The following is a 26,502-nucleotide window of genomic DNA, read 5'->3' as shown; positions in this document are numbered from 1 at the left end:
GCTTTGTGGTGAATGATGACTCACTATATGCGTTATTGCTATTAATATTATTACCTTATTAAGGAACTTAAGCCGATGCATATCATTATTCATAGTGCTCTTAGGATGTTCATGAACAAACTGATGATCAACCAACAACGCAACAGTGACCCCCTCAGGAGAAAGAAACACCTTGACAAACACAAATATCCTTCATATCACAGCAGATGACATAAATGGCATGACAATTTATTACATTACAGAACAATACAGCAGACTCCAAACACCAACTGCAGGTCAGACAAAGAAGCATTAAAGTCACTTATGATCCCACCTTCTTATTAAAAGGATATAAAACTTAGCAGTTAATAATAATGTATGCCAGAGAATCAAAGGCATAATCACAAGGCATAATTTCTTTACTCTGTCAGTTATGGGTCTGAAGTACATACAGCATTATAAGAATTAATACATTAATAATACATAATAGATATGCACATTTTTGGCTAATTCTTTTGACTGATAACTGACCATCATTCATCAGTGATTAAATATTAAAATCAAGTCTAAAATCAAGGATGGACCCATCAAAGTATTAGTGACACGTTTGAAGCCATTGTCAAATACTTGATATACATTCACTTTCCAAAGCATGCATTAGTTGAGTTCTGCATTAATGTACTGAGATACTGATCCGTGTTAATTGTATGGACAACGGAACATAGTACCGACAGTTAGGGCCAGATAAAAGCATGTATGTGAAGTAAATGTCCCAAAACTGTATTAGACATGGCCAACATAAGGGCAGCTATGTGGTCATGTAATGTTCACCATTACATGGCCAAAACCTAAAACCTAAAAAGTTGATAAAATGAACGGAATACACAATGATGGGCTATAGAAAGTCCTATATTATAAAATGTTAAAGTTACATTTACCACTCATTACTAGCCCAAGTTAAAGCAAACACAACTGCTACAACCAGGGCTAACTTTGGCTCAGTATACCACAGTTGACCATTCACTACATCCTTCTCTACAACTTTTGACACAATTTTCCAAAGAGGCAGTCAGATTATTGAATGTCTTTATATTACCTAAAATCCAGCTGGACTAATCTAGACCCTTTGCACTCCTGCACTCAAAATCTTTTAATTCTTTGAATACTATTGTGGAACCTTAATCTCACTGTACAGTTTATACATTTCATTCTAATATATACAGTTTATATTGAGGAACGGATAAAAACCACTGGACTACACATACGTGTGATTTCCTCACACCACTGTACATCACTTGTGGTGTCAAAAAGTATACAGGCAGTAAATGTAGTTTACTGTAAATTAAATCAAATTAAATTTACTATTTTTGAACCGACAGCAATGGTTGACAGTAGTTTAATTTTGGGTTAATCGGTTAATCAATTACATCCCTAATACATAAACTTGAGCATTTCTGTAGCAGCATTCTTTTAGATACACAAGTTCAGCTTTTTTAGGCTTATTCTGACTTTATCATCTGGGAAAGACTGTTAGAATTTTGTCTACTGACAAACACAACCACACGTGTACACCTGTTTCTGAATGCGGGGGCAGAATACGGGGTTGCCCCCTTTATCTCTATCTCTTTACCACTCTCTCTCTGGAACTGTTTTGTAATGTGGGTCTAGGACCATTGGAGATAATTAGAAAATGCACACTTCTAGAAAATGTGATCTAAGCCATGAAGGCACAGTTGAATCCATTTAGATGAACATACTGGACTTTTTCCTACATAGTTCTTTCCAAACTTATCACTAAGGCCAGGCTGTTAAGTGCTTCACTATAAACACCATACACATAAAGACACCTCAGTCTTAGAATGCAGAGGAAGAAAGGGGTTGCCCTCTTTATCTCTCTCTCAATCTCTCTCAGGAGCTGCTCTAACTGAAAAGCCGTGGTTATGACACACATGGGCTAACAGAGCACACTGAGGTTGCCCACCTGGCAAACAGCGACCGCTTCCACCTGCTGGGACCCCCTTAGTGCACGTTGGAACTGTCAAATGTGAACCCGCACACACATACAGTCTGCTCTCATCACTTAGCAACAAGAAATCATGTTATAGAAAATGGCCAATTAGCATACATGAAATTCTTTCAGACATATTTTGTAAATGTGCAATTTAATAAAAAAAAAACATGCTGTAGTTTTGCACTACAATGCAAACTTTCATGCATTCATTCACAACAAATTTAACTACGCTGAGTGTTCTCTGTTTTTCACTAACATGTCCGTTTTCAAATTGCATAATAGTGCGTCTCTGTACACTGAAAAGGTCTCATTTCTTTCTGGCTTGTTCCAGCCCTTCCACCCACCAATTAAATGTGAGATGACAGGAAAGGGCATTAAAAATGCATGGCCGCAGACAGAGCAGCCAGCTGAAATATGCACACAATCTTCTTAATGTTTTAGAGAGGTAAATGAATAGTCATGGTTCAGCTATCTTGCTTGAATTCCTGGCATCCCCTGTGACAACAGGACTCTTACAAATTTGTGAAAAAGGTTAAAGGAAAAAAGAGAAGTGCAGCAAGCTGGCAGACATGTATGTAAGGAGGGGGGAAAATTACAGAAAGCACAGTGAGAAATAACTCATAGTACTTAATAACAGACACTTCTAGTTTTTCTGTAAAATGTGAGAATAAAAAGCAAAACCATGAACAAAAGGGCAGAGCCTGGTCAGACTAAAACACAGGACTTTTATTCAGGTTTTCAAATGCTCACAAAGAGGAAACAAAAAAAAAGACTTGAAGCGTTTTGTTCCAGTGAATAAAGCACAGCGCGATGCAGCTTGTAACGACAAGAACTTAATTGCTCTCCCAAGAGCATTCTCAGTGGGATGCTCAAAAAAGCGGCATGCTGCAGATTTTTGCATGCAAAAAAAGTAATGCTGGTTTTGAACCCTAACTGGCTGCAGCGCCATAGGCCTCTTTAAGCGTGGATGGCTTTTTTGGAGGAAATGCCCTGCGCTTACACGCTGATTAGAGCAGCACAACATCAAACCACCATTATCACTGTTTATGGGCTGAACAGTTGCTGGAAACAGTCTTTAAAAAAAAACATCGAGGAAAAACACACCACAGTTCAGCAAATGCTCAAAATCACAGCACAATGTGTTCTCTTCTACCACACTCTGTAAATAACATAATGACTTGTTTATGAGCTGTTTATTTGGCAGATACAGAGCTGCTCCATTTCCTAGGTTCTCTAAGTTCGACTGTGGTCACTTATGCTTCAAGAGGATCCACTCATGATGTGCTGGGTGGGATGTTTGTGAGACAACACTACATTGTCATAGTCAAAGGTGTCATCCAGACTGAAAGGTACAACTTCTTCAGTTTCACTCTGGAAAAACAAAGATAGCCCTTCATATTCGACACACGAATCACAAGCTTCACTCTAATTTCACAGTGTGTTTATGCAATTAACCAAATTACATTGTTTACATCTAATCCCAGCAGTTTGAATCAATTTAGTTAAATTGCTATTTCACTTCTGTGCTATTTAGTGTCTGATGAAAGCCCATTACTGAATTGAGTTAGGCCCCAGAGTGAGTAATATAGTGAAAAGTAGGTATGAAGGGAAATTTAGAGACAAAGAAATAGAGCACTGGGAAAAGAGTGTGTGTGTGTGTGTGTGTGTGTGTGTGTGTGTGTGTACCTGGCACTCGTCAGTGGTCTGGGGACTGTGTGCCATGTGGTCCTTGGCAGTAGAAGAGAGTTCCAGCAGTGTGTGATGACAGAAAGAGGGTGTGTAGACTGGCAAATCCTCCTCAACTTCTCCAGGAAGCCTTGATACATCTGACAGCAAGAGGACAACATGAGCCTACTTCATATACATATATACATATATACCTCTATGAAAACTAGTGATGCCTGATGTGATCAAAATCATACAGCTTTCAGCAGATAATTACTGAAAGAATGTTTCAGTATCAGACAGAAAATCCTATTTGACCGTTATTTTGAATCAATGTTTAATTAGGTATTTTGTGTACTTCAGAAGAGCAGAACACTTCGGGGACACTCGGTTACTATGCTAAAATATGTGCATATCTTACTGCATTTGTAACCCTATAGAAGTAAATGTCATCTTTCTCTATAATGTTAGTCCTAGCAAAATCTCGAGTTGAAAACACTGCCAAAAGATGTAGAGAAAATCCATGCAAGACCTGATAGACCAAAATTGTCAGTAAATCAGTAAACAGTAAAGCTTTCATCTTTGAGAGATTGGAGAAAATCAAGCTCCACTCTTCCAGGTGTTTCTGTCCATCCTTCTCCTCTGAGAATACTATGGGTCTGAAAGGATGTGTAGCAGTCAAGATGTCATTACTCACAAAAGGAAAAAGCCAAAAAAAAAAAGAAAATTTGTAGAACAACAAACTTGCCAGACTTGTTCAGACCTGAAGATCACTGAGTATGCTTTGGGATTATGTGGCTTGTGAGAAGCATTAAATTCAACCAACTTATATGACTGATCTTTTGAAAAACTAAAGACAAAGGGCAAACACAGCAAATGCTGAAGAAAATCTATTTTATTTAGTTGTTGGCGCTTGTGTGTAATTTTCTGTATAAATAAATATGCTTTCTGCTTTGTTTTCCTGATACTGAAAAAAAACTAATGACTTGTATATAATGGCCGTTTTGATGGAAACCAAAAAAATGAAGGGTGGTCTCTGACTTTTGCATAGTACTGTACATACAAGAAAAATCCTGGATATCGGCATCTGCCCACAATTCCCACATCAATATGGTAGGTTTTCCTGATGGATGAGTTACACGACAGAGATTGCTTCAGATTAACTAACAGCTAACTGCTACAACACTGGATACTAATGGAGACACATTGTGTTTTTCCCTCTTCAGTGGACGATGAATGAAAAGAATACAGTGACTTCAGTACCTGAATACTGAAATGGTTAACTAAGTACTCCCGTGCACATCCCTAAACCTAGTTGTAGTTGTCTGTAACGCTAATACAGGTAGATGTAGTGCCACATGCTCCATTTTATAAAAGCTTCTCTATCGATATCTGCATTACCAATACTGCAATAACATTAATAATGCTTCCCTGTATTCACAGAAATAAAGACACATGGATACATTTTCACATATACACAATAGCCTGCCTCACAAGATTATGGATATATATATATATAACACTCAGTGTAATTGTTAGTAAGTGCTAGGGTTTTGTTCCTAGAATCTAATAAGACAGTAATAATTGTTGGTTAGATCATACAGTAATACAAAGGTGCAGGAGAAAGTATAATCCTCAACACATTCACTGTTGATCAGCTTGGGCCTGAAAAAGACCACACCACACAAAGAAGTGGAGATAATTAAAGCAGTCAAAAAACCTTGTCTCAATGAGTTTAACGAAACCATAGAGCTGAAGGAAAAAAAATCACACTCTCTCACACTCACACTATAACTCAAGATCCATCTGCTGACAGACATATGAAAGGCTTTATAGTGATGTCTAATCTCTATTAAATGCACGGGTGGCTATAATCACCTCTCCGCCTGGATGCTAATTGTGCTGGGGCTGATTATAGAGACAGGTGAAAAGCACTGCAACTGAATGTGTGCACTCAGATGAACACACATATATATACACTCCACAGCTATATCAACAATGACTGTAATAATATGGGGCTGCTGAGGCTGAGGTGCTGACAATGACTGTCAAACCAACACCCTTTATGTGTACAGACTTTCATTATGTAGCATCATTAAATGTTCTCTGTTTGGACTTCTTTTCACAAGTCAATTCATGCCAATCCAAGATGAGTCTCACTTCTCTGGTGTGCAAGTCTGAGACAAGTCTCAAGTCTCTGGCATGTGAGTCCAAGACAAGCCTTGTGTTTTGGGTGTCCATGTCTAAGTTCAGTCTAGAGGCTCTGGCGTGCAAGTGGTCTGATTTGAGTTTTGAGTATTTGGGGTGTGACACCACGTCAAGTCTCCCATCTCTGGTTTGCAAGTTAAGTCTCGATTTCTCTGGCATGCAAGCCTGACTCGAGCCTTGAGTATCCGTTGTAAGAGTCTGACTTAAGTCTCAAGTCTCTGGCATACAAGTCCAAGTCAAGTATTAAGTTTCTGGCTTGCAAGTCTAATTCAAGCCTGGAGTTTTGGGTGTCCAAGTGGTCTGAGTTGAGTCTTGAGTATTTGAGGTGTGACATCAAGTCGAGTCTCACATCTCTGGTTTGCAAGTGCAAGTTGACTCTCGAGTGTCTGGTATGCAAGCCTGACTCAGGCTTTGAGTATTTGTTGTGTGAGTCCGACTTATGTCTCAAGTCTCTGGCATGTGAGGCCAAGTTAAGTCTTAATAAAGTCTTGATAAAGCACTATATAAAAATAAAGAATTATTCATTATTATTATTATTATTATTATTATTATTAAGTCTAGGCCAGCCCAAGACGAGTCTCATGTCTCTGCTTTACGTGTCCTAGCTGAGTCTCGAGTCTCTGGAGGGCGAATCTGAGTTGAGTCTTAAGTCTCTTATACAAGAGTCCACGTTGAGCCTTGGGTCCACCGTGAGAGTCTGTGTCTAGACTGTCGACTTGAGAGTTCAAGTCAAGTCTTGCGTATTTTGGCTGTGTGTCTTGAGTCTCTGGTATGCTGAGTTGGGTTCTTAAGTCACTAAGTGCAAATGCGAATTGAGTCTCAAATCTCTAGTAGAGAATTTTAGCTTAGTTTTGCTAGTAGCAGCAAGAATTGCATTGTACAGAAGTTAGCCCCCGCTAAAAACCTGTCAGTTTCAATACAACTTCAAATAACAAGCATTCCATTATAGGATTAACATCAAACTCTAAGAACAGAACTGAAGTAATACAAAAAGTAAATGTAATAATTAAAGGAAAGAGGCAAAACAATTTGATAATGAGGGTTAGTCTACAGTTTCAGTGAGTTTTTCAAGGAATGAGATCTGTAACGCAAGATTAGTTTGCAATTTCAGCTACAATAGCTAGTTCTTATAGTGAGTATGAAGTCGTGAGTCAGTCAACATGGGATTCAAAGTTGCTGACTCCAGTCCTTATCTATGGCTCGCTCCCTACGTTTAACCTATGCGTGCATCGGTGTGTTTCTGTGATTATTCTTAGAGGGTGTGCAAGCAATGCTGATCTTAATTAAACAGCTAATTATCCCAACAGTGAAAGTCATGCTTTCGGTTGCCGAGAGAGATCCACGCATCTTTGAACGTGCATGTGTGTGTCTGTGAGTCAGAGGGTTCATCTCTGTGTGCGCACACACAGTAATGTTCAAATACCTTTTAAAAATCCATATCCAGATTCTGAGTAGCTACTATTAGGAAAGCAGCATCAAAGGCAAGGTCATTAAGTAAACACAAGAATAATGCTCAGCCTAATGAATCAGAGTGCTACTGTAAGGTTGTAATGCAAAATCTTCACCGCACATAAACAGCTGAAAAAAGTCTGTCAAATGATGATCAAATGACAATTAACCCTTTAATGCTGAAGCAAAGAGGCATGCACGTCTTCCTTAATTGTAGTATTCTTCTTTAATAATGATTTCCCAATGCTCTTGTTGCACTTATTTTGATATGTAAGCATCATGACCTCACAAAGCCAAAAATGTGTAGCTCTTTGTTTTGTTTACAACACAAACTATCATACTCAGCAAGCAAGCATATGAATAGGATTCACACTTCAATTGCTTTTTGTTACGCTGACAAAACAAATCAGTGATAAGTGGAGCTGGGATTACTTATTAATTGGTCAATAAGTACCAACAATAGCCATGGAATCAATAGGTAGAATTTAGCAGGGCTCTTTTTGTATATGCATGAGTGTTCTGTGCTCCAATCCTGAAACAAAATGCCTGTTTGTTTGTTGTTTTTAATTCACACACACAGCAGCGAGTTGTCCTGTGAGCCACAGTGTGAGTGAATGCTGAATCACACTGGTGCACTGCTACACACCATCAGACATGATGGCTTTTATTTTTTATTTAGTTTAGCTGTTGTGAGGTCTTTTGACATACAACAATTCTTTACAATGATACACAACCTCAGGAAGAAGACGAAGTGGAAGAATAAACAGATTCAGTAAAAACTGTAACTAAGTTATCATTTTTCAGTGGCTAATAGCCCATTCTGCTAAAAAAGTTCACCACTGAGAGTTTTTTAAAAAACACAGGACCAAGCATGACCGCTGGCGTGAAAGACAGTAGTAGTGTTCATTTTGAAAATTAGTTTTGACAGGTTTTATTTTTGGTCTCGGGATATTGCGCACCCTTCTGGTACAAATCAGAATCAGATTTTATTGGCCAAGTATGCTTGCACATTTGTTGTCATTTACATAGAATCTTATGGTAAGTGATAACACAAAATTCACACTTGTACATATTCTACAATGAATGAATTTGCTTACCGTCTCAACCCTGATCATACACGATTATCAATCCAAATTCTGTTCTGATTGTTCTTTCACATTCATTCAGAAACTATCACAGTGTATCCAACAACAAAGGAAACACTGTGCTTCTTTCATACAGTTGGGGTGTCACGATATAAATGTTAAGATTCTGAATATTGTTTTGTGATAGAAGGGTTGCGAGACAATATGCACTGTATTAAATACAGTTAGATTTCATGTTATAAAATAAGTGTTGTGAAGGGTTTCTATAGGTCTATCTAGCAAAACCAATGTTTCTGCATTTTTTAAATATGAATATGAAAAAAATAGTGCACCACACAGCTCTCAAAACTGGGAAAAAATGTTTTAGCTAGGTTATCTTGGATTTTGATTTACCTTAAATGGTGCAACAGTTACAATCAGGAACCTGAGGGGAAAAAAGCCGGCGAATAAGAAGCGAACTTCAGCTTTGTCTACCTTCGTTGATAAGCAGGCCATTTGAAATGCTGAGCAGAGAGCAATCTAAAACACACCTGCAAGTCCACCTCTGAATGGCTTAAGAAAAACAAAATGAAGACTTTGGAGTGGCCTAGTCCAAGTCCTGACCTGAAACCGATTGAGATGCTGTGGCATGACCTTAAAAAGGCGGTTCATGCTCGGAAACACAGCATTCATGCTTGGAAAAACAGGATTCATCTGGACGTCAGCCGCATAATTGCCATTGAACTCTGCAGTAATGACAATTATGCGGTGCTTCATGTAAGGCTGGGCTTTGCACTCTCTAGAACGTTCACTCTCTCCTGGTCTGTCTTATTTTACACACCACAGCAGCTACATAATTACTAATGCTAATTGGGGTGAAGTTCACACTACCTTTCTGTTAGTCAGCGCCTTTGACTGGCACCCCAGACACAACATCTTGTGATTTGCACATATTGAGTGGTGCAAGACTAAAACCACCTGCCCTCTCTCTCCGCTCTCCTTCTTGCACTGTCCAGCCTTCACTAGAGAAAGTGGCTGGTGGTTGAAATGGACATCATCTGCACTATGAGCTTCCTTTCACACATATAGTTTTTATGGCATGTTTCTGTGGTCCAGGCTTTCTTTAATTAGAGGTCATTAGCACTAAAACAGAGACTTACAGAGATGAATAGGAGGGCTGACACATGTTCCCGCTCATTAAAGGTCTGCTCACTGAGCACATTAAGGCTTGTCAGCAAAAGCAACTGCCCGCCCCTCTAAGAACAGGGCAGTTGTTCTTAATTTGCATGTATGGACTGAATATGCGTAATACATGGTAATATATTTATATCAGGTTTATGGAGACTCTAATTACAGAAATAGCATGAATGAGTGGCACTAAACCATATTACATATGAGTTGAACCCATAAACAATTTACATATGCACCTGAGTGGAATATCTATGTAATTAGAATTTACTACCACTGTATAGTACAATATTTTAGTGAATTTTCCGGTCAAGGTATAATTCTGCCTCTACATCACATTTCTTCTGGAAATAAAGTACAACCCCAATTCCAATAAAGTTGGGACATTGTGTAAAACAAATAAAAACAGAATATGATATGAATATTTGCAAAAAACAATAAAGTTTATCCGTTTGAACATTAAATATCTTGTCTTTGTAGTGTATTCAAATGAATATAGGCTGAAAAGGATTTGCAAATCATCATATTCTGTTTTTATTTATGTTTTACACAACGTCCCAACTTCTTTGGAATTGGGGTTGTATATACAAAAGATATATAAACACATTTAAACTAAAGTTACTTTCCAAAATCAAAGGACCAGATTAATAAAATGCACTGCCAGATTTACTGTAATGTTAAGATCAAATAGCGTTGCGGTAACATGTTTAGTCATTCATAAATTACTGGTGTGTTTTACTGCTTGTACAATGTGAGATGTTGCTGCGCTTTTATCTCATTTGTGTTCACTAGTGGCACAACAATCACAAAAACAGAAAAAATAGCCTGAACCACTCTGCTGTTGTAGGAGAATGCAAGGTAGAAGAAGATAATCTTCAGCAGGATTCCAGATGGGTAGATTTAACTGCCAATGCGCTTACAACAGACTTAAAACAGAACTTAAAAATTCTATGCTTCCTGACTCTCCCTCCTGCGTGTGGGAAGAAAGTTTAGCTTGTAATCCAAATAAAGTTTGCATGTTGAAGTTTTAATTACATGCTTGAATTGATTTTATTGCACAGTGAGTTCATCCAGTTTTTCCAATTTACATATGCTTTATATTAAGAAATTCAATTTACACATGTGACAATGACATTTTTACTAGTAAAGAATTAATTTCTTACAAATAAAAACTGAATTTTTACTAGCCGAAATGTAATATTTACTAGTGTAATGTCTATGTTGACATTAAATTCCTGCTATCAAGAATTAAATACTTTATGACAGAAATGTAATTTTCACATGTGTAAACTGCATTCCTGAGATCCATAAAAATAAGCAATTAAAAAAAAGTAAAGTGGCTTGGCTTGCCATAGTAATAAGAATTTCAGCATGTCAGTTTTTTTTTTATTTGTGCGGAAACAAACAGCAAAAAACGTTTTACCATGTTAATCTTAAATTCATGTAGTAAAAATGTTACTGCAATTACAATGAACTTGAATTCTCACCAATGAGCAATGAAATCTTAGATGCTAAAATACTTCTACAATTAAAATATTATTATTATTATTATTAATATTATAATTATATAAGATGTTATGATTCGATTTTGTATATACAAGTAATGATTTTCTAGCATTAACAACAAACTTTGTTTCTTGATTACAAGGTACAAACATTCTTACCTAACAATTTGCCATTATTTGGCAGAATGTCTTCCTTTAAAATTCGCAGCTCTGACAACATGAGTAAACATAAAATGTAACTTTTAAACCATCATTCCATTTATTAAAGATAAAGACTTATTTAAAAGTTTTATCACCCATATGAAGAAGTTATAGCCCCTCTAAACCTAATAACTGGTTGCACCATCCTTGGCAGTAACAACTGCAATCAAACATTTTCAATAACTTGAGTCCTTTACATCATTGTGGAGGAATTTTGGCACACACTTCTTTACAGAATTGTTTTAATTTGGCTACATTGGAGGGTGCTTGAGCATGAACTGCCCTTTTAAAGTTTTGCAACAGCATCTCAATGGGATTCAGTTCAGACTTTGACTTGGCCACTCCAAAACCTTAATATTGTTTCTTTTGAGCCGTTCAGAGGTGGCTTGTGTGCTTCGGATGACTGTCCTGCTGCATAATCCAACTGCATAAACTGATGGGCAGACACTCTCCTTCAGGATGCTCTAACAGAAAGCCAGATGTAATAGGAGCCATGCCTTTGAGTCATCAATCCACAGAATATTTTCCCAAAGTCTTGGAGGTCATCTAGATGTTTCTTGGCAAATGCAAGACGAGCCTTTGTGTTCTGCATAGTCATTGTGGTTTACACCCTTCAGCTCTCCCATGGATGCCATTTGTGCCCACTGTCTTTCTCTTTGTGGAATCATGTTCACTGACCTTAGCTGAGTTAAGTGAAGCCTGCAGTCCTTTAGATGTTCATCTGACTTCTTTTGTGACCTCCTGGGTGAGTCATCTATGCCCTCTTGGTAAAATTTTGGTAGGTCAGCCACTCCTGGGAAGGTTCACCACTGCTCCAAGTTTACTCCATTTGTAGTTAATGGCTTTCACGGTGGTTCACTGGAGCCCCAGAGCCTTAGCAATGGCTTTGTAACCCTTTCCAGACTGGTAAGGACTGATTTCCATAATATAAGCTAAGAAATTCCTTTATTAGTCCCACAACCGGGAAATTCTCAATGTTACAGCAGCAAAGGAGACAGCACCATACTCAAGAAAAAGAGAAGTAACAAGAAGAGAATGAACAAGCAAGTAATAAACTTTGTTAAGTACTTAACAAAGTACTTAGTTTTTTTTCAGTTTGTTACTTGTTACTATATAGACAATGTCTATTAGAGTTAAACATAAAAATAAGATAAAAAATATATCTAGAAATATATAGAGAGAGATAAAACTCTATCCTTCACAGAAAATAACAAAATAAAGAATTATAATTAAACAAAAAAGCTAAGATATTCACACGGTAAGAATATTTTGCCTGAGTATTGCACATGAGGTACTGTTTCATATTACACATAGGATGGTGAGGACTTAACAATATGAACAATTATATAAAAAAAGCTCAAGAGTATTTCCACTATAAGATGTTTAAAAACATATTGCACATGGAGTTTTGATTATATTGCACACAGGAAGCAGGTGATAAAATCACAGTATGTTCTGTAGGTGTGTGAGCTCTAGTGGGGGGGTGAAGGGGGGTTCTACTGGGAGCAGTGCTGGTTGTACAGTCTAACAGCAGTAGCAAGCAAGGACCTGCGAAAGCACTCCTTCACACATTTGGGGTGAAGCAGCCTGTCACTGAAGGAGCTGTCCAGTGCTGCCAGAGTCTCATGCACTGGTTGGGAGCTGTTTTCCAGCATGGATGGACATCTAACATCCTCCTTTCTCCCACCGTCTGCACTGGGTCTATGGGGCTACCCAGGACAGAGCTGGCCCTCTGTCAAGTCTCTTCCTGTCTGCAGTTGAGATGCTGCTGCCCATAGCAGACCACTCCAAAGAAGATGGCTGATGCCACAACAGTGTCAAAGAAGGTCCTCAGGAGTGCCCCCTGCACTCCAAATGACCTCGGTCTTCTGAGCAGGTAGAGCCTGCTCTGGCCTTATCTATAAAGTGCACTTGTGTTTTCTGACCAGTGCAGTCTATTATTAAGATGAAAACCCAGGTACTTATAAGAGTCCACCCTCTCAATGTCCCTTCCCTGGATGTTCACTGGTGACTGCGTCTGCAGAAGTCCACCACTATCTCTTTGGTTTTCCCCACGTTGATCAGGAATGACTTTGGACGTATATTTGAATCTCTTTAGAATGTCAAATCATATGCTGCTTGCTGAGACCTTCTAGCCTGCTTCACATTGCCAGACTGGTTCTATTTAAGTGACGCTTAGATTCAACAGGTCGGGCAGTAATCATGCCTGGGTGTAGCCAGTGAAATTTAACTCAATAGTCAATGTTGATGATTTAGTAGGTAAGGGGGCATTACTTTTTCACAAAGGGCCAAGAAAAGCTGACCAACATTTTTCCTTCGATAAGTGAATCATCATTTTAAAACAGCATTTTGTGTTTACTAGGGTTATATTTGTCTAATATTAACAGCAGTTTGATAATATTAAACATTCAAGTGTGACAAATGTGCAAAAATAGCAGACATTAGGAAGGGGAAAAGACTTTTTCACAGCACTGTAATTCATGAAGATACAGTATGAAGATGAATGTACCCTCTGGACTTTTCCAGAAACTAACATACTTACTTTTAATACACTAAATATTACAGTGAAAGGCATAAAATTTGTGTCCTTGACTCAAAGAAAGTAATACTGCACCTTGGTAGCCAGCATACAAGGGCTCCTCTTCTGGCTCCATGTCATCCAGATAGTTATCAAACTGGTGAGAATAAGAAGAATAATCCAATCAATTCAAATATAGACCATTTATTTCCAGGCTATATATTTCTTTTCTACTGCACTACTATAGCACATTTCTTTTAGATCTGCGATTAAAATAAATAAATAAGTGGATGGCTTACAAGGCTCTATCAGTCCAATGAGTCCTATTAACTGCAGCTTTCAGTAGTTTTACTATGACCAAGTGGCCAAAAAATATATGTAACAGACTGAGGCAGACTGGACTTGATGGAAATGATTTTTCTGATAAAAAGTTAATGCACTGGTAAATGCAATGTAATTCAACAATGAGACCCCATATTCCCAATATTCCTACAGTGTCAAATTCTAAAGCAAGGAAAATGCAACACTGAAAAGAAAGACGCTATTAACAGCTGAGAGTTTAGAAAGCAATACTGTATGATTTTAAGGTTACTTTCATCTAGGGCTGTAACAAATAATCAATGGCACTGATAATGTTAACACAACATTTGGCAATTTCTTTATTGATTTGTTAGGTTGCTGCAGAGCTTGCACACTCACTTCCCTCAGAAAGAGAAAGATGCCAGAAGACAGTTTAAAAAGGCTGAACCTGCATGGTACAGAAGCATGACAGTGGTGGATGACCACCTGAAGTGAAAATAGCTCAAAGAATGAATGGCATAGTCATCTATGCCACTTTATTCTGAAGCTGCAGGAAGCTGTTAGCAAGAACAACCACGAAACCCCCAGGCTCTATAATACTCTGAAAAGCACTCAATTTAAAAGATTCTAGTGAGAGCCAAGAGCTTTACCTTGGCTTTTACTTGAGAGTTCTGTGGCAATTCTGATTTTCAGAAAAGATCAGTTTTATCAGATTTTTTTGAATGTCAAGAATTTTCTTAATTATAACACTCAAGCTTAAAAGTCCTGTGGCCTAGCAATGGCAGCATAAATGTTTTCGCTTTCTATTTTATAAGAAACAGCTTTACATTTTGTAGATATTATATAATACAGTTACATTTTCAAAAGGGCCCACATCCTACATTTTTCTTTTATTTCTATTTTTCCCTTGAGGGCCACTTATGTTTGTGTTTTACGTGCCAAAAAAAGATTTCAATAATTTTTACATGACCATTTTCCAACCTCGCTTTATCCATTACATTTAAACAGTTTGTATCTATTTCTACACCATTAAAACTGTTACTATGTCATTAAATGATTTCTGTTCAGATTGGCTGACCTGTGTTTTTACTTTATAAAAGCAAGTTGGCTGAAATGCTTCTTATAACTTCAATGTGAACAGGTAGTGCTAAACTTATGTAGGCTAAAGAGGTAACTATATATAAAAGTTTTGGTTTCTGTGACGTCACAAAAACAACCAATTAAAAATGTGCAGCTTATATTTTGTATATGGTCCATTTGGACTGAGTGAATATTAGGTTTTTAGGTATTAGGTTTTGAAACTTGCAATGTTTACACACTACAAACTCTTTTATCAAAAAAAAAAATCATTTTCCACAATATGAGTCATTAAAGGTAGATTTGATAATAAATTCTGCCTTAAATATATTTGTCTTAAATTACTTTGCCTTAAAAAAAAAAAAGATTCATCACTCTAAGCAGAAATCAACAGACTGATGATAAAAACAGTACCTGTACTCCTACTTTATTAGTTCAAGTAAATGACACTACAAGCAGCAACATGCCCATAAAGTTGAATTCTCCTGCAAGTAATTACAATGACATCATTCCATTACCACATCAAGAGCAAGACTGGAATCAAGCACCTTTATCCACCTCTGAGGCTAACAGCTAAATATGGCATCAGCATTCTTCCCATTGATGTGTCTAGTGCCGTAAGTGCTGGATGGTATTGACAGGCACTAGTGCCCCACTAACCAGAACCCTGCAGAGATCAATATGTTACACAGCGGGGGGCCTTAAGCACCGTTCACAGACACAAGAACAATACACACACCTGGATGAAGTCATTAATGGCTGGAGAATGGTGTGTTCAAAGTGTTTGTGTGTGTGAGGACAAAAAAGGAAGAGGGCAATTAGGCTCTGACTGCGACAGGGAGTAGACCGATCCTCGATCAGTCAGAGCTGGAGGACAGAGGGTAGATCTATAAGGTGGGATACACTATGGCTTTCCTTGGTCCATCTGTATTCCTTCATCCAGCTGCCACTTTAAAGTTTAAGTTTAGCATGAAGCTGCTTTATGCCTTTGCTAAGTAAAAATTAAGACAATAAAGATGAACAATTTATTCAAAAACTGTTGAACTTACTTGCTAACTCAAAAAATAAATAAAAATCAAATATATTTTTCCTGTTGAAATTTAAAACCATGGAAAAAGCATCATAAAATGTAGCAAATCTAAATCAGGTTTTGCTTAGTTTTTTTATTTACTTAAATATCTAAATTTAAATTGTAAACAATGCAGTCTGTGTCTACACCCTGATGCAACAAAATTTTACAATCACAGGTCTTTACTGAAATAGAGGAAAGTCAGCATCTCTCCATGTTCCTGTGAGAGGCTCACTCTCCTCTGAGAGCAAATATTTCCCGCTGCAGCGAAGATGTGCTCTAATGGAACAGATGGGAAAATGGTGAATGCGTAAGTTTGAACAATTTTGTGTAAATGTTTCATTTCAACTGTAACCATTCGTCCAGCTGCTTTGTATGTTCACATAGAACAACCTCCTGAAACCTCCTATGTTCAGCCGAATTCGAACGCACTGGTGGCCTCGATGTTAAGACAACAATGCAGTGGTAAAAGTGTAAACGTTAAAAAAAAACTGTTACTTGCTTCCCTGAGACCAGAGACCATACATTTGGAAAGAGAAGATGTTACAGCTCATAACATGAAGTAGGACAGATTTTTGTATTAAAATTACCAAACTTGCTCACTAGCACAACCATCTTACCGAGATGAATTGTCTTCATCCATTGAGCCGATGTGTTTCCCCTTCAGACGCTTCAACATGAAGGAGGTGCTCCCATGCCAGATAAGGTCCGCTTTACAAATAGCACAACTGATTGCTTTTTTCTGAGTTTGGCATGAAATGCTCTCCCACTAGTGAGGATTTTGTACCTGAGGCTGTCATCGCGCTTTTGTCAACTGTCCAGAAAGCAGTAACGTCACAACATTCCTAACCAGCACGACAAAGGTGCATAATAACGTCACCAACTGATTAACTATTAAATTAGTTGCCAACTAATTTGGTCGTCGATTTTAGTCGCTGCACCCCTAGTATGCAATAAGCCTGTGATAACAGTTCTCATCCAATCACATTACTGTTTCTGCTGCCAGCATACAGAATGCTGCATGAAGGAGGCACAGCTATCACCAAAAACATCAGAGTGTGGCCCTAGGGTGCTGAAATGGCATTCAATAACTGTTTAAAAAGGGCTGACAGAGGTATGTTCAGAGAAGCTTCCACACAGGACAAAACTAATGACAACTGCATCCAAATAAATTGATGATATAGTAGTGACAGTGGACTACCAACCTGAAGTGGATGAACATTGAGGTCCATACACAATAAGAGCTTCCAATGAGAGCTTTGTCACCAACAGACAGGTGACAAAGCTGCTCTCTGCACAGCAGTGAAGATTCACACTTCAGCTCATAATAACAGACCAGCCACAAAGACCCACAGTGCTTGTGGCTGTGCACCCAGGCCACAAGAGAAGGACTAGTTCTTACCTTGGAGATAATTAAGTTTCTCTACTAGACACATTAAACAACTTCTTTGTGGGATTTCAGGCTGGCAAAACTAAAGCATGAAAACTCTTCTTTGAAGAAAACTCAAGGAGTCGACTCTCCTAAAGCTGTAAAGCCTTATGGGATGCTTAGCTGTACTCCAACTGCCAGTTGTCAGACACCTTACATCTTCAACATCTCATCAACGTCCTAATAAATAAACAGACAATCCAGTCTCTGAATTGGAACCATCTGGAGAGGGAGTACATCTAAATGAGCATGCTCTCTGTTGATTTCTGCTCCACTTTCAACAAAGGTACTACATTTACATGCACACAATAGCTGACAGTTCTTAAGTTAGTCTAAGAACCTGGAATAAAACCAAGAATTATATAAATAACTAATCCATTTATAGTCCTGTTTACAGCATGCTGGCAAAGTCTGACTCTATAATGTCAAGAGCACTCTTGATGATGCATGACTCAAGTTTACATTTTTTTGAGTTGCCTCTATTTGGATCTTGAAGTGAAGATGAAAGGATTTCATGATGTGTATTTCTGACAAAATGCTTAACATGAGAGATGTTGCCTCCTCCCTCAAAAAGTGTGAGCCTTTTAGCTTTTTGTCACTCATGTTTGTTTTGATGTCATAAAGCTGTCATCACACAGAATCCCATGCTGCAGAAGGATGCCTCAAAATTACACAAAAATTCTACATCAGTCAGTAAAGTGATGTAAGCATGTCTAAATCTCGAATAGACCGGTCAGTTTTCACCATGACTACTTGTTTAAATCGTGCATATCTCACACTTTGTTGTTAACTAAAACCTTATTCAGACCATGATAATCGAGCCATGCTACCAGATCTAGACTAACATCGAACCATTTATGTGCATGTAAATAAAGCATATATCAGTCCATCAGACTAATCAAGGTCACCTCCCAGTATATCACCACTGATTCATACTGGATTCCCTCATACCTGTGCACTCAGCCCACTCTTGTTCTTGATCTTCACACATGACTGTGTGGTCATGTATTGACTGTGTGGTGACATTGTCACCATGTTTACTGATGAAACTGCTGTTTCGGCTAATATCGGCTAATATCCGTTCAGGAGTCACTACGCTTGCTGCTTGGCGCATGAATAACAACTTCTCCTTGCGTACTGACCAAAACAAAGAATTGGAAGTTGAATTTAGAGGAGTGCAGACAGACCATGTCCGTTCTTACATGGGTTTCCTACTGAGACAGCAACCAGATTCCAGTACTTATTGCATCCACTTATTCAAAAGATCCACTTCCTCAAGAGATATAAACCATTGGGTATATATCTCAAGTCTCTACTGTAGAAGATGCAACAGTGAATCCACATCCTTAAAAAGATCCAACCAGTCTTCCAGAATTATTTACAGCATGCTCACCAGCAGCATCATGACCTGCAATGGCAACTGCACCATGTGAAAGTACAAAGGCCCTCCAGAAGGTGGTCAAAATGGTCTGGGCATCTCCTGGTTGCAACTATCACTCATCAGCACATAGTATAATAAGGACCAGACATATCCCAGCTCTTCACACTGCTGCCATCTGGCAAACTAAACTGGAGCATCCAGTCCAGTACAAACACTTAAAGAACAGTTTTTACAAATGTACTATACTTCCTCAAAGCTGTATTAGGAAATGTTTTCATTCATTGATTTGGTTTTAACAAAGACATTTTCACTGCTTACTGTCATGTTTCATACTTTAAGCCTAAAAATTTATATCTTGCTTTTCCTATATTGTCTACTTACTGCTCGTCACCCTTCTGTATTGTGTGTCACTGTTTAAAGGGGAATTCCAGCGATCTTTGAATTTTTCTCACAATTTAACAGTTAAGTCAGATTTGGTGGGGATAGGACCCAGATAACTGAAGAGTTTTATGTCACTAAACGCTACCTGACAGTTATTAAACAAAATGGCTATGAATACATTGTCTGCTGCCTGAGACACTGATTTACAACAACTACATCATATGGTTTTTCCCTAATACATGTTTTTCTAATTCATTCATGTCAAAGAGATACATGCAGAGCTCTGTAGGGCAAAACAGTCCCTAAAGAATTTTTTTTCCCAAATTCTTTCAGATATTACCATCATCGTTATATATAAAAACTAAAAATCCAATGTAGGTTCACTGATGGATTTAGATATTAAATAAAATACTATATTTGTTAGTTGTGGTTGTTCTTTGTTGACATTGTGACCCGTGTTTTTTGTCACCACTATTGTAAACAAATCTGAGTCACTGCAGAGAAGCACTACATATTAAACCACTCTGAATAACTTTGTTTACTTCTCAAACATTGAATTATACAGAAATTCTGAAGAATTGGTAGAATTCCCATTCAATTATTTTCCAAGCCTCAGGTTACTCCATAAGACAGTCTAACAATGTTTTATTCATGTTATACAAACGTGCACAATTGATATAACAAAGTGGAATACTCTGATAAGGTAGTAACTTCTAGCTGTGTAGTGAGTGCGTGCTGATTCTGCTCCACTCTTAATCGAGATTCTCCCTCATCCACCATATCCAGCCCTCTGTCTGTAACCTCCCTGTTTCTTCTGTTCAAACTTCCAACAGAGGTGCTGTTATCTCCCCTAGGAACCTCCAAATTCCCCCTCATCCTGTTCTCTATGAGATTGAAACAGCAGAGATAAAACAGGATAAAAATTGCAAAGGTAAAATTACTTACAGCTATGGAGTATTTAACTTTCCTTTTGGGTATGTGACACGTGACTCTGCTATGTAAGATATCATTATTTTGACAGAGGGACTAACCTGCAGTCAGGTACGTGAAGGTGGACAGAAACTGCTCATAGGACTGTTCTGAAGAGTTGCAGAAGTGTTCGAGAGTGTCCACCATGGCCCGATCATGAGAAACAGCACCAGAGTTACTTTGCAATCCAGGCATTCCCCTACACCTACAGAGTAAGAGAGGAAGAGGAGGACATTAGAAAAGAAAAAAACAGAAATGCCCAGTTAGAGAGCGCTGATCATGCACATTGTGCCTTGTACAATGAATCAAATCAGACAATGTGCTCTACATCAATGGAAAAAAGATAAGGGTGTAAAAAAAGAGTAAAAAAGGGAGACAGATGATTGGAGAGTAAGAGTAAGACTGCTCTCTTCTCGTTAGGTCACTTACTCACACAATGATACCCATAATAGCCACATTAGCCCTGATTAAGGTGAAATTATCTTTTTGAAGTTCAGCTCAATTACAATCAGTAAAGAGGGGGGGAATGATTACAGTGACATTAAAGAGTAATGAACGACCACACAAAACGATCATCGGAACATCTGAGCTGTCACCATGTAATTTGTCAAACCCTTCCTTCAGGGAAGCCATCGTCAGGTAGCACGACATTCCAAGGGATGGAAACAGGTGCTACACTAGAGTCTAATTAACTTGTGCTATCAATTAAACAGTGCAGTCTCCTGCATGGCCCCAGGCTTGCGCTATACCTCCTACTCACTCAGTGCTCCCCAGGTCCATCTCTGCTGCACACCTGCAATGGCCAATACCACTCTCAGGGTTGCGGTATTCTGTGTTGCTTTGAGAACAGGAGAATGCAAGCTCATTCTACAGAGCCACAGTGAGTAGCTTGAGTATATGCATTTCAAACACATGGAAAAAATCCCTACAGCTTATTGAAATGCTGGAGGCATCCCATATTTTTTTTTTCAGTTTTCAGACTGGCACTGCAGGGAGTCGATTAAGCCCCATCTCCTGCCCTGAAACTTAGCAGCAGCGCAGAGACACAGGTGCTTGAGTGTTTGTGTTTCTGAGCTGTAACGTTCTTCCAGGCACTCGTGGTTACAGCTTTGTTTTGCACATACACATACACACAGATGCACACACACAACCCCCAATACACAAAAACATTATGCTAATGAACTCCTAACAGCTGTTACCCACTTTCTCCATCTCTTTTAGACTCTCTCGATCATCTTGTGCACTTCACCACCTCTCTCTCCCTACTTTATTCTGCTTCTTCATGGCTGGCTAAGCAGAAATGGTTAATGTAAAAAACATGTCAGTCTCAGCAACAACAACAAAAGGGCTAACTTGATAAATATGTACTCTGCTGCCAGTGGCAATGCAGCAGACTGATATATGAGTCTTTCACTGGGCTCAGGGTGGCATGCAAGCGTAAATACAATTCTGTCAGACTTTGTGATGTTAGTCAAAGCTGAAATTCAGAGCTGTTTGATGCACCTGTTGACGAGATCACTATGAAGTACATGTATCGAGTAACACTGAACAGATTCTACACTATTATTCAGATTTTCTTATATAGAAGATAGCAAGATATGCAAGAATAACTTGAAAAGAACTTCTATATAAAGAACAATGCAGGATGCTGGATTTGATAAAGCATTAACCGTGGAGACAAATTATCAAAACTCAGCAATATCAATGTGCATTGTAATTTTTTGTATTAATCTCCATGAACTTTGGGCTTAATACCCAGTTATTAGTCTTTATTTAGCGACTACTACAAATTTATTTCTTTACTGCAGTATGCTATGTAGTTATGACAGCCAAGAATGGAATCGTGGGCTTACATATAGGCCCAGGAGTTTAATGCTTAAAGAGATTAAAGTTTAAATTGTTATAATGTAAAATCATTCAGAGTGGTTTGATGTGAAATGCGTCACTCCAGAATGATTTACAGTGTCCGAATTGTTCACAGTGTTGGTGATAGGAACAACCAAGACATCCAATGCGTTGAATCCCTTAAAATCTAACTTACAGAATGTAACATGAAAATGTTACAAATACACTGCCTGATGGTTTGAGACACACTTTTGACCTTAAACATACATACATACATACATATATACATATATATATATATTCATGGCAGAAAGGTACAATAAAGACCACGGTAAGGCAAAATAGTTCCCAATAAAACTTTTTTCAGGATTCAACACTATATTACCACAACCAGCATTACATAAAAAAGGTGTAAGTGTAGATTTGGACCGTAAATAAAACAGCAACATGTGTGTCATAAACCTTGTAAACTACGGTGATTCCTATCATTACCACTGTAAAGACATACAAAAACGGTAGTTTTCTCCACAAAGAATCATTTCACATCAAGTCATTCTGAATGAAAATGTTTACACCTCAGCTCAACTCAACTGAACTACTTAGGAATTCAGAAAAATCTGTAAAAGTTCCCCTTTAATATCCGATCAGTCTGATGTATTGTGTGCATGTTCTTTTAGGTTTATGGTTTTCAGTCCTATGTCATATTACCAGCACAAGTCAAATCCTTGCGTGTCGAGCTAACTTCATGCTTGTTTTCATTCAAACGAGGTTCTGGCGTGTTGTGCTCAACCACCTGTTGAAGATAACACTTCACAGACGGTTAACCTCGATGTGAAACTCTCATCAGCAATCATTCGACCTTCACAAGCTTCTGAGCTCTAAAACTATAGGAAGCTAACTTGCAGTTCTTGTGTAAGAACACAGTTTGGGACAACTACTGCAAGCAAACAGTAATCAGCCTTCGGAATTTATACTGTAAGAGGTAAGAACTTGAGAGAGGAAGCTGCAGAAACTTATCGTTAGCCTGACAGCAGGGCACGCAATGCACTGTATGCATGTTTGCAGCAGTGGTTATCTTGCATTGTTTTGAGACGTACATGGGCACGCAGAAATATTCAAAGAAATCGAGTGGTGAAAGATGTAACGGGGCTGTATTAGCGCTTACAGACAAAGGTGGTTAACCTAGCTAACTAGATATCTGAATACAGCTGAAGTTGTTCTTGTCAGACAATTAACCTACACCGGCGCTGTACAACTGACTAAACCTACAACTTTAAAGAAACTAGTTGCAGACAAATGCAGGTTAATATTAAAGTTCCATTTCTGTAGGTTAACTGACAAAAACAGTTTTGACATCGGGCAGCACTGCGCGTCAGCCGTTTCAACAGAACGGATGCGCCGTCTGACTGCCCGACTTTTTGCTTGACACCTGACTGTTATCCTCGCAGGCGGCTTGTGATGTTGCTAACTAGCTAACATGCTAACTGAACTAACCTACTCTCCGGCTCGAATGCTACTCGATTAGCCACCATGCCGCTGGCTTACCTCGCGTTATTTCTTTTCATAAGAAACTGGCTGCGTTTAATAAGACAGCGGCAAAATGAAAATAAACCCCACCAAACAGCTTTTAGCTCAGAAAAGCGGCCACAGAGAGAACCTACCAACTATACAACGTTCCTCAGGCAACCGCGTTTCGCGTTGAATTCTGGGTATTGTTGACTTTGGGTTCTGTTTTGAGTGGAGTCGGTTGGGAGGGTAAAGCGAAAAGAACTACAAACGTTATGGCGCAGTAATGCATACGTGAACGACGGATACAGGCACGAGTGGGGCATTGGCTAACATCCAAACCACTCACTCAGCACCGAAGTATTATCTGTTTCATTTAGGCCTATCTGTATCTGCATGTCTGCTGAAATTAGTTCTTTTTCCCACTTCGTCTGAATCTAATCGCCTTGTTTCTTACATGTGGCTGGGAGAGAGAATTGCACTTGAAAAATGTTACTAAACCTTACTAAAGGCTTGACAAAAGAATATTTTTAGTTTTAGATATTTCTAGTTTTAGAATATTCTGTGCAAGTATACTCACCATGAGCTTTTTATGCATTTAATGTTTAAAACGCAGTTAAACACATCCATCACAAATATTATTCTAATTCAGCACACATATATCAGCATCACCGGAGGCTTTATTACAATTATGCGCATACATAGCAGCATCCAAGTGATTTTTCCAACAAAAAACAGAGAAGCACAGCGCCACTAAGAAAACTGTCACACTTTACTAGAGGTCCCAGTTAATCTGACCGCTCCCTATCCAAAGGAGCAGGCTTATGTAATGGTTCTGTCTTTGCAGTTTCATGGTTTAAAACTGTTAAGATCATTTAAAGTAAATAAAATTACCTGACATATTACTTCTCATTAAACCCTACAGACATCCACAACAGAATGTCCTTGAAGCATCTGACTGCTATAAACTGTGCTGGACTTCTGCAACCTGGCTGCTCGTTACTGTATCTGGAAGGGGATGTTTACCTTTTCGGTCAGAAAGGCTGGCCCAAACGCTCCTGTCCAACAGGCTTATTCGGTGTACGTATTAAACATGGGGAGCTCAAGCTGCGTGCCATCTCATTCTCCAACAATTCCTGCTATATTCCACCTCTGCGGTGTCCAGCAATCACTCATCTAAAACCTTGTGATGGAAGCCCCGAGTGTTACCTCATCCATGGGGGCCGTACACCCAATAATGAGCTGTCCTCTAGCCTCTATGTGCTAAGTGTCGACAGTCGCGGATGCAATCGAAAAGTCACATTGAAATGCCAGGAGAAAGAGCTGGTGGGGGAGCTTCCAGGGCCTAGGTATGGCCACTCCATTAGTGTAGTCCACAGCAGGGGAAAAACAGCCTGTGTTCTTTTTGGTGGCAGGTCTTACATGCCACCTGCTGAGAGAACCACTGAGAACTGGAACAGTGTGGTGGACTGTCCACCCCAGGTGTACCTCATTGACCTGGAGTTTGGCTGCTGCTCAGCTCATACACTCCCAGAGCTCACGGATGGGCAGTCATTTCACATGGCACTGGCTCGAGAGGATTGTGTTTACTTCTTGGGTGGCCACATTCTCTCCACCGACTGCCGTCCGGCTCGCCTGTTCAGGCTGCGTGTGGAGCTTCTCTTAGGCAGCCCAGTGCTCTCTTGTGATATGTTTAATGACGGTCTGTCTATCACAAGTGCCATTGCAACTCCTGTGGGTGCTGCTCATGAGTATATCATCCTTGGTGGCTACCAGTCAGACTCCCAAAAGCGAATGCAGTGCACCTATGTCGCACTGGATGACGTAGGCATACGTATGGAACCACGAGAGCCACCACAGTGGAGCAGTGAGATCAGCCAAAGCCGTACTTGGTATGGTGGAAGCCTGGAAAAGGGAAGTGCATTGATAGCTATTCCATCGGAGGGAAATCCTGCACCTCCAGATGCCTATTATTTTTACCAGGTAAGCTTCCAGCAAGAGGGAGATGTGGAAGATCCAACCCAGACATGCAGCCAGGAGTCCACAGACTTTGAGGATTCAGCTCCTCTAGAGGATTCAGAAGAGCTGTACTTTGGGCGTGATCCTAATGAGATGGAGTATAGCAGCGATGGAGAAAGAGACACTTACAACGAAGAAGATGAGGAGGACGAATCTCAGACTGGCTACTGGATCAAGTGCTGTCTCACCTGCCAGGTAGACATCAACACCTGGGAGCCTTTCTACTCCACTGAGCTCACCCGACCAGCCATGATCTTTTGCTCTAGAGGTGAAGGTGGACACTGGGTGCATGCTCAGTGCATGGAGCTCTCTGAGAGTCTACTGCTACGCCTCTCTCAGGACAACAGCAAATACTACTGCCTGGACCACGGCGGCCTTGCCAAGCAAGAGATGACCCCACCACGTCCATCAGTGCCTCTGAAGAGAGAGCCAATGAAGATAATGCACCGCAAAGCCCCTATCATGCTGAAAATGACTCCAGCCAAGAAAAGCTTCCTCAGGAGACTGTTTGACTGAGCGGTTCTTGCTTCACTGGTTATATATCAGAGCTAAAATTGAATGTTCAGACAATTATGTGCTACTTGTTGAATGACTATAATGCCTATTGCTATAATACCTATAAATAGTGCTATTTGCTGTACCTTCAACTTGATCTACTGTTACATAATGATATTTCTTCAAGTTATGATAATATAATTCCAGTGTTATGGAGAATAATTGCTTGGAAAAAACGCATTT

The 26,502-nt window shown here is 39.1% G+C and overlaps 2 protein-coding genes across 2 annotated transcripts; one reads left to right on the top strand and one right to left on the bottom strand.

Annotated features, from left to right (window-relative positions):
* Positions 1-212: 212 nt before the first annotated feature.
* Positions 213-23,895, bottom strand: iftap (intraflagellar transport associated protein). Its single transcript, XM_017699991.2, has 6 exons — positions 23,785-23,895; positions 20,457-20,599; positions 20,086-20,309; positions 13,885-13,945; positions 3,677-3,816; positions 213-3,361 (listed from the first exon to the last, which is right to left on the bottom strand). Exons 1-6 carry the CDS (start codon positions 23,802-23,804, stop codon positions 3,251-3,253), a joined length of 699 nt encoding a protein of 232 aa, XP_017555480.2. The 5' UTR covers positions 23,805-23,895; the 3' UTR covers positions 213-3,250.
* Positions 23,064-26,413, top strand: rag2 (recombination activating gene 2). The gene is made up of 2 exons (XM_017700095.2): positions 23,064-23,221; positions 24,671-26,413. Exon 2 carries the CDS (start codon positions 24,685-24,687, stop codon positions 26,278-26,280), a length of 1,596 nt encoding a protein of 531 aa, XP_017555584.1. The 5' UTR covers positions 23,064-23,221; positions 24,671-24,684; the 3' UTR covers positions 26,281-26,413.
* Positions 26,414-26,502: the final 89 nt, after the last annotated feature.

Source organism: Pygocentrus nattereri, chromosome 11 (assembly GCF_015220715.1).
Source record: "Pygocentrus nattereri isolate fPygNat1 chromosome 11, fPygNat1.pri, whole genome shotgun sequence".
NCBI lineage: Eukaryota > Metazoa > Chordata > Actinopteri > Characiformes > Serrasalmidae > Pygocentrus > Pygocentrus nattereri.
The sequence above is the reverse complement of the archived record's forward strand: the minus strand, read 5'-3'. Positions and strand labels throughout refer to the sequence as shown.

Bases quoted from the DNA above. Each gene is read 5' to 3' on its own strand.
- rag2 (XM_017700095.2), top strand. From the start codon at position 24,685: ATGTCCTTGAAGCATCTGACTGCTATAAACTGTGCTGGACTTCTGCAA.
- iftap (XM_017699991.2), bottom strand. From the start codon at position 23,804: ATGAAAAGAAATAACGCGAG. The intron at 13,946-20,085 runs GTATAACATGAA...TATTCTCACCAG, and splicing joins TATATCAATTGTGCACGTTT to TTTGATAACTATCTGGATGA. The intron at 3,362-3,676 runs GTACACACACAC...TTGTTTTTCCAG, and splicing joins AGACCACTGACGAGTGCCAG to AGTGAAACTGAAGAAGTTGT.